At 47.9% G+C, this 13,745-nt stretch overlaps 1 protein-coding gene across 1 annotated transcript; it reads right to left on the reverse strand.

The window, feature by feature from the left end:
- Positions 1 to 8,717: 8,717 nt before the first annotated feature.
- LOC119366784 (alpha-amylase/trypsin inhibitor CM2-like) lies at positions 8,718 to 9,263 on the reverse strand. The gene has a single exon (XM_037632503.1). It carries the CDS (start codon positions 9,244 to 9,246, stop codon positions 8,803 to 8,805), a length of 444 nt encoding a protein of 147 aa, XP_037488400.1. The 5' UTR covers positions 9,247 to 9,263; the 3' UTR covers positions 8,718 to 8,802.
- Positions 9,264 to 13,745: the final 4,482 nt, after the last annotated feature.

The raw sequence follows: 13,745 nt of genomic DNA on the forward strand, positions 1-13,745 counted from the left end.
TGCTCAAGGTGGGCTGCCTCCTCCGGCATCGCGGCGTAGTGGACGGGAGGCACGCTCACCCACTCGCAGAACTCACCGGTCCACGAGTAGGACTCCTTGGGCCAAGTGGGCGGCGGCGGCCGCCGCTTTTGCGTGGGCGTGGGCTCGGGCTCCAGCTCCGGCTCAGCCTTGGGCTCGACAAAGGGTGGCGATGGCGGGACAAACAGCAAAGCGTGGACGGAGTCCCCCGCCGCTGACAAGGCCACGCCATGGTCCAGCCCATTCCAAATGGCGTCTTCCTCGAGCCGGCTCGCCTCCAGTGCGTGCTCCAGGGCCTCCTCGAGGGCGGCTTGGTACGTCGCCTCTGCCTCCTCCTCCTCTGGCAAAACCTCTGGGTGGGCGGGGGAACGTCATGGTTGACGTGGACGCCACGGCGGCGCTCCTCCTTATGCTCTAGCGCAACCCAGCGCTCCCAGTTGGTGGAGTGTGGCGCGCAGGCACGCATCGCCCGCTGCTCTGGCGTAAGGAGCTCACAACGCCGGCTAACCTCCTTGGCGTGCGCCCGCAACAAGCGTGGCACCGTTGGAATGGAGATCCGCTCCGGGTCCAGATGCCAGTAATGCGGCAAGTTGACATCCAGATACTGCAAGGGCTAGCGGTATTGCCAGTGCCACCGCGCCTAGTGAACTGGTATGTAGAGCCGTTCCCGCTCCTGCGGTGCGAGCCACGTTTAGCCGGCAAAGGAGGAAGCGCGCAAGAAGAAGCCCATGGCTGGTGGCTGGCTGGCTAGGGTTTTCTGGTCTCCGGTGAGGGAGCAAGCATGGCCAGACGTGGACGGGGAGATGGAAGTGGATGAGGCCGGCCCGGCCACACACCGCCTTTCCACATTCCACACACTGCCAAGCGGGCCTGAGGTAGGCGGTGGCGTTTAATACGACCACGGGTGGTTGTTGAGCGGCCGACATGTGGGGCTGCGGCGGTCATCGCGGGACGTACGGCGCATCTGTGTCATGTCGACGCAAATCAGACGCAAATTTGAGCCTGAAATGCGTCGGCGCGGACCTGTTATGTGTTTGGGTCGGCGCGTTGGGCTAGTACTTTTGTACGCGCCGATCGAAACGGACATGGCCAGATATATCTTAATATGCGTCCATATGCCTGTTTGACCTGCAGTGATCGAAGGGGCCGGGCGGGGACGACCAATATGATGGCGACACACGTTCTCCACATGCACATGCACACGAGCCTTCACTCTCTCCTCCAGTCATCCACATGCTCGATCACATGCCCATGCCCGTGCCCAACCAACCTATCTATCACCACTCGATCATGCGTGCGTGCGTTGGATCTTTGTTTTTGGTTTTGGATGTCGTACTACTACTAGTACATGTGGCTGGCCGGCCAATCAATCAGATCAGAGTTGCACGAGCGCCTCTCGCTTGTCCTCTTCCCCGCGGCTCCACCCACCGGTGGATGGATATCTCTCCTTTTGCTCTGCTCACTGGTGTGCGCATGTGTGCCTGTGGACGTGGTACTGGTACTGGTAGATAGTTTGACGATGAGAGAGAGTAACAAATTTCCGGTCAAACTAATACTCCGGCCGCCCTAGTGCATCAATATCTTAACCCCGTCTCTTGGTACTCCCCCTAAATGCATATCTAAATATTTTGATATGAGTTGCTTGTAACAGTATGTATAGATGTACTATCTCCAACAGCGATGAATGGATCACGTGTCATCTAGTAGATTTCATAAGAGTGCTCTCTTCCTTTTGCAACGAAAAGGAAGGATGATATATATAGTGCGTGTGCCGCTCGAGGTCTTCCGAGTAGAAATCTTCCATTGTCAAAAAGCGCGGCTATACTTTCTTGAAATGAGGAAAAGTTGTTGGCCTAATGCATGGAAATTTGTTTAACAATTCCGTTTCATGCAGCTATGGCACCATAAGGATATTTTAGCACAATTTTTAAACACAGGCATGGGCAAAGCACTCGTAGAGCTAATCGCACGATGTAGAGAAGTGGCACGGAGAAAATGGAAATGGACATCCCACTCGCCACATAGTGCCAGCAACAACGACCAAAAACCAAAGCTGTACAAAGATCGATTGACAGTCGAAAAGAAAAAGTCCCTCCGTGTTCACAAAAATGACGTGCTGATAGATCCAAATTTTTCACTCAGTATTAGTAGTAGCAGCTAACCTTTTCAACGGATGAATGTATGGGTGACATGCGTCGTGCCACACATACGCATAACGGTCTTGTACATAGTATGAAAGACATGCGAAGGATCGTACTCCTATCAAGGTCAAGGTTGGGGAACCATTCAAATCAAAATGGTACAGGTATTTTATCCTTAATACCAAATAAGCTGCAAATAAAGCAACATGTCTACTAGGAGTATCCATCGATGCATTGATTTTGAAAGGTGGGAGTGAAGCTTTCGTTGACACGGATTGGCTCCTCCCTCGTGTGACAGAGACACCAAGTGTGACAAAGATGTCGGTCAATACTCAGTAGGGCACCTTTAACTTATCGTAGGCGCATTGCATTTGATACAACACCGACCCTACAAAAAATGGTACTACACCCTTGGAAGAATTTGGTGCATATTTAGTTTCGGCCCTAAATCAAAGATTGTTGAGTTTCGAGCAGGTATATGGGTGCAAAAATTATTGACATCGATCGTTCAACAACGGAAGAAAAATGATGTCAAACAAAATGCAATATGAAAATGTGTTTTACATGTATGTGGACGCAATAATATTGATTTGGTACGGGTGCCTAGTATGCCCACCGGCAGCAGTTTACTGTGGCCTGCGGCCTCCTGTTGGGTCTGCTGCATGGTGTGGCTGTGTCTCTGCCTGCTGCCGCCCGTGCGTGCGTGCGCGTGGGCATGCGGGGCTCTGGCACGGCCGCACAGCCCCAGTAAGACAGTCGGCGGCGATGCACATTTGACTCGTTGCTCGGCACAAGCGGCCGCCGGTCGGCATCGCCCGTGCGCCAGAGCCAGCGTTGGGGAAGGGCTCTCTCTCCCGAATGGATCCACCGAAACCTCCAACTGTGGGACACAGAGGCAGCGCAGCGGCCGAGCACAGGAGCGCACTGAGCCGCACGCACGGCGGCCGGAGGATGGATCTTCTTTCTAACTTGTACCACTACTACTAGTACGTACCACTAGCCTTTTGAGAGAGAGAGGGTGGGTCTTTCTTGGGTCACTTTCAACGCTTGTGTTGCTTTTCATACGCACGTGTGCAGTGTATGCGTTGGATTTTTGTTCTTGGTCTTGAGATGTGTGCACATGCAGGAAGGTACACCAATCATTCAAATCAAGGTTGCACGAGCGCCTCTCACTTGTCTTCTTCTTCTAGAATCTAGACCCATGCCTCTCCTTGGCCCCGCTCACCTTTTCTTTATTATCCTCTGCTTGGATAATACCCATTGACGTCCAAAGTACCCTTCTGAACTCAAACTCAAATGAGCTTGGATAAACAGTAAAATTTTAGAAAAATCAAACAGTTCTGATTTCTTTTCGTAAACTTTGACAAATGTTCTAAGTAATTTTCATCATGAGATTACATTCGTGAAAGACTTAGTAAAGAAACAACATCAGTGCCCCAAAATGCTTTCGAAAGTAGCATTTTCGGAGCATCAACTTTTTGTCACGCCTTCCAAGAATATGATCTCATGATGAAAATTTGCAACCACTTTGAACATTTGTCATAGTTTACCACAAAAAACATCCACAATTTTTTTAATTTTTCTTCTTCAATATTTTACGATTTTACAGTTTTTTTACGGGATTACGATTTTACAGTTCATCCAACGTCGACGTGCACATGTGTTTGTTCCTGCTTCTTCCGCACATGGATATACTCCAGTGCAGTTTGGTCTTCGTGGATGTCGTCCCCTCTTCTTCTCTCGGAGCACTAAAAAAAGATGCGCGTGTGTGTGTGCGCGCGCCGCTCGAGGTTCTGCTTTTGTAAAACAACTTTTCAATTTTCAAAAGTAAGGACGGAATTAACTTCCTTGAAATGAGGAAAAGTTGGTCCTGCTAATTGTCAAAGATAAGGAATCCACTTGGGAAGCTATGTCACCACGCATCAAGGACTATGAGCATAGATGCATGCGCAGAGTACTACATATATGGAGTACAAAACGATCGCAACAGAGTATGTTTTTAAAAATAGCATATATGGAGTATCGGCGGCACAAAGCGAAAGAAACAGACATCCCACTCACCAAATAGTACTGCTCGCAAAACTCCAAGCCACAAAGCTGTTTGAGGATCTGATGACAGGAGAAAAATGACAAGACCCCCTTCTGTTCATAGCAATTGTCGTTTCGACAGATGTTTTATCACTAGACTGCATATGAAATCATTGGGTTCAAGCGCGGTGCGTGAACATCCTCTTCAAGGTAGAGGTGCCATTCCTATCTAAGTACTCCCCTTAAATACCGGTAATTGCCTTTGGTTCCTAGGTGCATATGCACCCATTGTCGAAATACATATTTTGAAAAGTTGAAAATTTTGGAACAAAAATCCCGCGTGTATATCCGGACATTTTTATATGCGTGCACAAGGTTTCAGTGAAAAACGACGTTTTCTGTGGCTTGTGTAAAAAAAGATAATTTCTGATGCTTCATTCTAACTATTCACGAGGCATTTCTTTATCTTTTTTACATAAGCCACAAAAAACGTCGTTTTTCACCGAAACCTTGTGAACGCACATAAAATGTCCGGATATACACGTGGGATTTTTGTTCCGAATTTTTCAACTTTTCAAAATGTGTATTTCGACAATGGGTGCATATGCACCTAGGAGCCAAAACGCCGCTCTCAATAAATACCAAATAGATTGCATATAAAGCAACTGATAATGGGTGCATATGTTTGTGCTAGCTGCTCTGGTCAACCTGAGAGGTATAGGTGCATGTGTGACTGGGACATCGACACGACCTGCTGATTCGTCTCCACGCATGTAGCTGTTGCGCCAAGATTTCGACGGTAAAATTAATGAGGATCCCAAGTGGTCTGCCGTTGCGCACGAGCTCGAAATTTCAAAGTGACTTTCCTTGATTTTTTCAGCTCAAACTGTGCTTTCTAAATTTTGTATTTGCCGACGTGGTGGCACTAGTGCGACAAATTAAGTGGTTTGGCTGGTCCGCGACACCTTTCGCGGTTTTCAAACGCTTGGATTTTTAAGGCAACACATGCAAAGTCTTGGAGTCAGCAGCTAATCGTCGTTGTTTGCCACTGACCTAATCAGTGGTGGCAGGAGTGCTCTAGTAAACCAAAGCGTGGGGGGGTCTGTCCAAAACCGACAGGCTAATTTTCAGGCACCTCATCAGTCTGCGTTCCAGCACTAGTCAAACCACAAAGTCGATCGTGTCAGTATGACATTACCAATGTAAACGTCATTACTAGAGAAAACAACACATCTTAGTTTAATCCTGCCGACGGTTTGGAATTTCGCCTAGTGAGCTGGCCCATCCATTGCTAATCGCTATGTACGTCAGATCAATCGGTTGGCAAGTAACGTGACGAGAGGACGTGAGAGGGGCCACACGTGCGCCGCGGCGCCTGCCTTTGGAGTACCAGCTACACACCGGCATGTATCAGCCAGCTACTCCTTTCGTTTTAAAATAGATGACTCAACTTTATACTAAATTTATACTAAATATTTTGGAACGGAGGGAGTAGATAGCAGTCCAATTGGTTTACTCTGTGCTCGGAGTACGCAATGCTTGCAACCCCGCTGGCTCGATTCAGCAAACTCTACCTGGTCCAATTGACACTCCAACAAACTACTCCGTCCGATCCAAACTAAGGCTCACCTTAGTTCAAAACCATGACACTTATTTTGGATCGAAGGGGTTGGCTTCAATCTTTACAGAGAGGCCCTCCCCGTTGATCACCAACTGCTAGCATGAAAGTATGCACGCATAGGATACTCTATACCGGCAACTCAGCAGCTTGCTTTACCATCAGTCTCCGTCTCCGTCTCAATGTCTCCGTCTCTACTGCTTTCGCAGCCTCTTGGTCAGCGTCACCATCAGTATACTTGTTTCAGTAACATTTTCAGTAGAGAAACAGTTTCAGTTTTTTTTTTGAATTGACGGGCATGCCCCCGATTTCATTTCACTGCATGAAAGGGTACCAATAAACAGAGTGAATAGTCTTAGATTCCATCCAGCCCAGATGTCCTACCATGACATCCAGGCATCAGCAACTAGACATCTAAGAGAATAAAGCTTGTAACTAAAAAAAGGAGCTCCACACTTATCAAAATATACACCCAGGTGAGAGGTAACCACACAGGGCTCCTCTCCCCGCTCATCGCCACAGACTCTCCAGGAAGGACAGAAGTTCAGCTAACAGTACAGGTAGAATTACTCCCCGACGCCAAGTGAACTACGGTTTCAGTTACTAACAGAAATTTAGAAAAGGTAATATATCAGAGTGTATGTAGTCAACTTCATGTTTGCTATCCAGCATGAAAGATGATTGTTAGCATGTATCATATAGTAAAGGAGACATGCCCTTATAAGTCCTTCCAATTCACTTGCCCATCAACCCTCGTCGTTTACTACTCGTTTACTTGATCGGGAGGATGAGAGCGGGTGAATCAGTTGGGTTTCACTGCATATTCGCTGCAAAAGTATTATCTGTACTTCAATTGCAGAATAGAAATTACATTCTTTGTACTGCAGAGACGCTACAGTAGTGGGCCGGCACACTTCGTCGTGCCTAGAGGCGAGACTAAGTTACCGCTTGGCACGGGCTAGAAATAGCATTGGCGGTTCGACGATACCTAATTGAAGTTCACTGCTTCCAAAGTGTTGACCAGACGCACAAGGGTCGGTACCATGAGCCGACCCATGTACCAGCTGATTTCCTTCGATTCGTCTGATTCATTTGGATTCTGTTTTTTTGTTGTTTGTTTCTTTTTTATTTTTTGACTATCTTTGTCTAATGCTTACAAATTTCCTTTTTTTCGTTTTTCTACTATTTAGACGCATGGGGATCTCGTCAGGAGCTGGTTCCGTGCCTAGCTTGACCGGCCCATCGTGCTATCGAGCCAGAATGATTGTTCCGTAAGAGCGTGACTATGTATGGCCTGTTGCTACGAGTTTCCTTGCTATTATTAGGCCGGACCAAGTAGCTCCCTGCAAGTAAGCTTTCAGAATTTTTTTTTTGCATTATCGAAAGAAACATTCTAAATATATACTCCAAAATGTAAAATAAAATAAAAAATACATATAAACCACGAACTTTAAAAATGTTAATGCAGTGTAAAGCACTTGGTTCCATGGTTTTTTAGAAAAATGATAGCATTAAAACGAATGTTCATGGCATTCAAAAAATGTCCACACATTTAAAAAAAATGCATCACATTTAAATAAAACACTATACGATGTAAAAACATTATTTACGTAATTCAGTATAAACTATTTTCTAAATAAATGCTCCCTCGTTTTAAACAATGTATTACATTTAAAAAATATTACATACAGTGTAAAAAATGTATTGTATCATTCAAACAATAATGTTTGGACGTGTATTTGAAAGAATAATTAACTCGTGTTCACAAAAAAAATCTAAAACACATTTTTCTAAATATAATAGTTTTAATTGGAAAAGAATAAACGTGTATAATTGTTTTAGATGTATTTAAGAAATGTGAACTATATATGAAAAAAGTACATATCAAAGCAACTATTTGATCTCTTTGTTAATAATGTATTGAAATTTATTAAATGTTATAAAAAATTGTCCATTGTGTAGACGGAAAATTGACAATGTGTACAAAAAGTTAGACATGTGTTAGAGAAGAAAAGAAAAAAAAACGAAAACCGATAACATGAACATAGAGAGAAAACAACTCGAGCCAAAGGCGTACAGTAGTCGGTCGGTTCTTACAATGCCTAATGGATGCTCAGTGTGACCAAGTGTTGACCAGACGCTCAATGTCATTAGCATGAGCCGACCCATGTACTAGCCACTTTCTATTCGATCATGTGATTCGTTTTGGGATCTTTGTTTATTTTTTTTTACAAATTTTAAGAAGTGTGTTTGGGTTTTCTATTATTTAAACGCATGGGGCACTCGTCGGGACTCGGGAGTGGGTATCTTCTATGGCTAGTTTGATTGGCCCACCGTTCCGTCGACCCAGAACGCATGTTCAGTAAGGGTGCAGCTATGCACTTGTTGCTATGAGTCCAAAGGAGGTCTCGCCAATTTTAAAAGGTGTGAGCATTTTTTAAATTCATGAATGTTTTTAAATATGTGAACATAATTTAAAACAAAATGGAAAAAAATTAGTTCACGAATATTTTTTGGAATCCCCAAATTTTGAAAATCTAGCAGATCTGATGCTTGCTTGTCATACTAGCAACAGTTTTGTGAGGCAAGGATACAATTCATGGACATTTTTTGGAATTCCTAAATACCACCAACAACTTTGTGAGGCAATTTTGGAAGAAAAAAAATTGGAAATCATAATTTTTTTGTGTGTGCCAAATGATTGTCCTGTTGGCCCCGCAACCTTCCTACGTAAAATTGATTCTCACATCGGTACTTAGCCGACTGAAATAAGAAAAAGAAGAATGTGGGGGCTTGCATGGCCCACCACCAAAATCGCTTATTCATGCGCTTGATGCAGCAGGTTCCTTTGATTCACCGTGGGAGTTCAGGAAGGGTAAACACGAGCGTAAAAAAAAGTAGCAAAACACCGATACTCATGAACCCGCGAGGATTCTATTATATATTCATGCGCAATGTACACGCTTATTCATCATGCACCATCAGTCACATGCTTAATTACACATCTTGCACACCGTCGGCAAGACGGGCATCGTTGCTAGGAGGGAGGCCGCAGTACGGCCCGCCGGTGATGGTCTGTAGGTTGCACAGCTCCGGCTTGACGAGAGACATGGTGAACTCCCACAGGTCATTTCTAGTGCACCCCTCAGGAACACCCTCCAAGCGGAGCATCCCTTGCATGAAGTCCTCCATCGCGGTGCATCGGCATTCTTCCGAGACGGCTTCCAGCTCCCGACAGCACGGATCCTTGGAGGCCACTTTTCCCGGAGTGGGCGCAGTCTGTTGGGTGTCTTTGCAGGTCTGCTGGACCACATACGCGCGACAGCTTGGGAGTGGCTTGGGCGGGATGCCCACCCCTGGCCTGCAGGCGATGGTGGCTACAGCGGCGGCGAGGATGGAGAGCAGGACTAGGGCCGAGAGGAGGACATGTTTGGATGCCATTTTTGATAGTTGGTGGATCTTGGTTATGTATTGCATGTATATATACGCGTGGTGATGCCAGTTACCTTTATTAAGGCAACTCAAAAAACGGTAACCGTTATTAAGACTGGAGTGTCTTGTGGGAGAGATTTTGGATGGTGTGTATGACATCGATGAAGTGGAGTGTCTTGATTAATTTGCTGGAACATAATTTGGCGGGGAGTGCAATTAGTTGGGTTTTGCCTTTTGCGTGCAAGCAAGGGCGGATTTGTAACCGCTGGAGTCTTAACTTTATGCTCCGTCTATTTCTGTAGTGATCTATACTCTTTACTTAAAGTGAACTTTCAGTTGGTTCATGTCTGTATGGCTTTTGCCTTCTCAAACCAACAACGGAATTTTTTTTGTGCAGTGAGCAAACACGCGAGAATATTTTTGATCAGCTTAGAGTTTGCTTGAAGACAACTTCGTAGTTTTGTTGAAGACCAGGCTAATATTCTGGTCTTTTTCGGCTAATTGGGGATAGATTTTTGTCCACGAATGCATGAAGGATTTAGTGCCTCCGATCAATCGATCAGGAAATGCCGTGCTCCTCACCTCTCTCGCGACCATCCCCAATTACGCCCGCAGGCCTCGCCTCCTGTTGCGCCACCGTTGTCAGATGAGACGAGGCCCTAAATGCTATGCAGAAGGTCGACGAGGAGGGCGAACCCACAGACCGCTGCTCAGCACCAACAATGAAGAAACTTCCAGGAGCTTGCGATGCAAAACTGCACTACGAAACATCAACCAGTCACAACGCTGGATGGTTCAACATCAGTGGGTGCTGGTTGCAACTTTTCAGACGGGCACAACGCCGAGTGTCGCCTGTGCTAGAATATGTGGCAAGACGATTCAAACATCACTGGTGCTGATCGCAATTTTTTTTACGGACGCAACACAGAGCATCACCGGTGCCAGCATCCACAACAGTCGGTTCCAGCATCGGTGGTGCTAGTTGCAACTTTTTTCGCCGGATGCAGCGCCGAGCCTTGTCGGTGCCAGCACCCGTATAGTTGCTGGTTCCAACATCGATGGTGCTAGTTGCAGCATCCTGTGGTGGTCGGTTCTAGTACACGGGCCACGTCGTAGCTCACCGGTTGCAGCATCTTGGTCGCCAGCGTCGCAACTCCTGGCCACCGTGATTGCGGTGTGCGGCAGCCGCCGTTGAAGCAGATCCCATGGCGGAGGTTATTGGGACGAAAGAGAATATGCGCTAGGGGAGCACAAGAGATGTGGAAAGGATGGCATCGGTGGAGTGCCGGAGCGTGGGGACATCATGGAGAGAGAGGGATGGTGGAGGGAGCACAGAAGCTCAAGTTGGGCAATGACGGGCGCACGCGAGAGATAGGTGAAGATGAGGGTGGGTTAATGCTTGGGGAAAAATGAGTGGCCGGTGTTGTTCAGGAAAGAGTCAAAGAGGGGATAGGGCGGTGCCCACATCACGTTGCTGCCTCTCCCAGGTGTCGGATCTTGCTAGATCAGACACCTCTTGCGCGACCGGTGATGAGGATACGAACCTGGGGTAGGGTCATAGGCCTGACCTATACGTCCTACCCAAGGTCACTATCCTGAAAGATAAAAGGACCAAGAGACAACATGAGAGCCCCGGTTGTACACGTCGAGTGCAATCCACTCGACGGCCATATCACTCGGGGGCCTTCCTCCCTACCGCCACTCGACCATATGGAGAGTCACTCGACCATACCGAAGACCAGGAGTCACTCAACGCTGTAACGGTCAGGGATTCACTCCATAGTCTTTAAGATCATTAATAGCACTTAAGGCCGACGTTACCGGTAACACCCATACTTTATGTACATTAAGTCCCTTGTAATGGAGGTGGGCGAGGGTCCTGGCGCACTTTATATAAGCCACCCCCCTCCTCTGGGACAAGGGTTCGCAACCCCTGTAATATCACACTCACAATCCAATCGACCGCCTCCGGGCACCGAGACGTAGGGCTGTTACTTCCACTGTGAAGGGCCTGAACTCGTAAATCTCGTGTGTACACCTTCACCATAGCTAAGATCTTGCCTCTCCATACCTACCCCCCTTTCTACTGTCAGTCTTAGGACCACGACAGTTGGCACCCACCGTGGGGCAGGTGTCTTAGCGACTTGTTGGTGAAGTTGCAAGTTTTACCGATCATCATCATCATGGTTTCCGGCGGCGGATTGGCTGACGGCCACGAGATCCGTCTCGGCACGCTCGTTTTCGTCGTCGACGACCTCGCGTGGCTTCAAGAAGCTCCCCTGGACACTAAGGCGCTCCCCGTCCGAGGGGCGACGCACTTTCGTGCGTGCGTTCGCGGCGTCCTTCTTCGGCAGCCGTCGACTCAGTATCAGTCGGCTCCGATGGTGTTTTCCCTCCCCGTTGTTCGCCGCCACAAGCGGTCCGGTCGATCATGGCTTCAGCGATGGGTGAAACACATGGTGGCTCGGCGTTCGACCACCCATCAAGTCGCGGCAATCGAGCCCGACGATACTCTCCACGGCATGTTCGATCTGTCGACTGGCTCTACGGAGACCGCATCCGAGTGCGATAGCAGGGACCCTGCGACCGAAGTCTTGATGGTCGAAGGGCCTCACAGCCCGCCCAGTTTCCGCCGCGAGGGCAGCGGAGACGGAGACGGCGATCCGTCGCACGTCCATGAGGAATACCGACCCGGGCACTTCTCTTCGCTGCAGAGAAAAGAACTTCGTCTCCGCAACATGGATGCACTCCACACACCCATTGTTGGAGAAACCCCCGAGGCTCGGGCCTTGGAGGAGGTGCGCTTGGCTAATTTGGCTGAGCACACTCGACTGGATAACCTTCAGCAGGCTCTCAACGAGCACGCTCAGGAGCGGATCCATGAGTCCAGTCGACGATAGCTTTTTTCGCCTTCAGCAGGCAAAGGCTCGTTCCGCATTTTATCAGCAGCAGGCTCAAAGATATCAAAGCAGAGAAGTACGGGCCAAAACTTACAATGTCGGCGAACTCGTTCTACGCCTGCCGGACAAGAAAAAGGACAAACTTAAGCCCAAGTGGGAAGGTCCCTTCATCATCGACCATGTCCTGACCGGCGGAGCATACCGTCTACGTAAAGCATCTGACAATCGACTCGAGCCGAACCCATGGAACGCAGCCCGTCTCCGAAGATTCTACGCCTAAACACCAGACTCAGAGTTCGTCTCACTCCCCCGTCCACCTTTTTATATTTTTTACTGTCTCTTGTCCCCCTCCTTCTTCCCACTTTTTTTTTCTCAATACCTTTTATAGGCTGATTTGCGCTTTGTTCGCACACACTTGATGTGCTCCTAGCACTCATTATACCTGGGGGCTTCTTTACCAGAAGCTTATTAATATGGGCTTCACGCCCAATACATGTGTCATACTTCCGCATGTACCTTTTATTCACCATTATATGCATCGATATGACTTAAGTTTTGGTCAAGCTGGGTTGCCTGGCTCCTGTGCTTACCCCTACGTTCCCGATTGTTCGGCTAGGAGGTAAAGGGAGCACCTCTGCGATTGTTACTACCGGGTCAGCCGGATGTGTACCTCAGACTGGGTGATGCTGAAAGCTAGCGTTCTTAAGAGAATATTCGGTCGGTGACTTGAAAGGTGATTTATTACTTACTTATTTATCTGCCCCCAGATGCTTTTTCTGCTATTTTCGCAGTCCGGCATTGCACCTTAGGGCATGCCTCCCAGGGAAAGGAACCCTTAACGGAACTATTCTCCCTGGAAGATGTTTCTTACTAACCATGTAATATAACATAACTAGTTGGGCACTTGTCTGATAAAGCAATTATGACCCCGACGCCTTGTCTCCATGCATGCCCCGGTTCTTTTATAACCGTAGGGGTATTCGGACACACTCCGGACTGTTGGGTCCCGAGGTTGAAGCGAAACGGTCCGCAAAGACAAACGATCTACAATCCGGCTAGAAGGCATCTTACATGTCATTTCAAATTACATCATCAAACCGACTGATTGTACTCCTCCTCAATCCCATCTAACAGGCTGTCTAATTTACAGTCCTGTTGGGAATATTTCGCGGCCAGTTCTACTTGGCCGTACATCAAGCTCACAGGGATCTCCTTCCCATCAGGCCCCGCAGGTCCGACCTCGGCCATGTGGTTTGGGTCAGCCTTCGGGTAGCGCGTCTTCACCATGGCCCAGGCCTCCCTGGCGCCCTGACGGCAGGCCGATATCTTCCACAAACGGAGGCGTCGCCGTGCTCCCTGAAGCTTCTCAGCAAGCTCACCAAGGCCCTCGGGTAGGGAGACAGATGGCCATAAAGCCTGAACGACGCCACTCATCGCCTGCCGAACACGTTCGAACAATTGCACCAGCTCGGGAAGTTGGTCACCTGTTGACCCAGGCATTTCCTCCGCAGGGCGACCTGTGAGCACACCTAAAGACATATTTCTGTCAATTGACTTCCTCGCTGAATTCTTCTTTTCAAAGGAATTTGCTCAAGCACTTACTATAAA

The sequence above is a fragment of the Triticum dicoccoides genome, chromosome 2B (assembly GCF_002162155.2).
Source record: "Triticum dicoccoides isolate Atlit2015 ecotype Zavitan chromosome 2B, WEW_v2.0, whole genome shotgun sequence".
Classification (NCBI taxonomy): domain Eukaryota; kingdom Viridiplantae; phylum Streptophyta; class Magnoliopsida; order Poales; family Poaceae; genus Triticum; species Triticum dicoccoides.

What these genes read in the sequence shown, in the direction of transcription:
- LOC119366784 (XM_037632503.1), bottom strand. Translation starts at nt 9,246, where the DNA reads ATGGCATCCAAACATGTCCTCCTCTCGGCCCTAGTCCTGCTCTCCATC.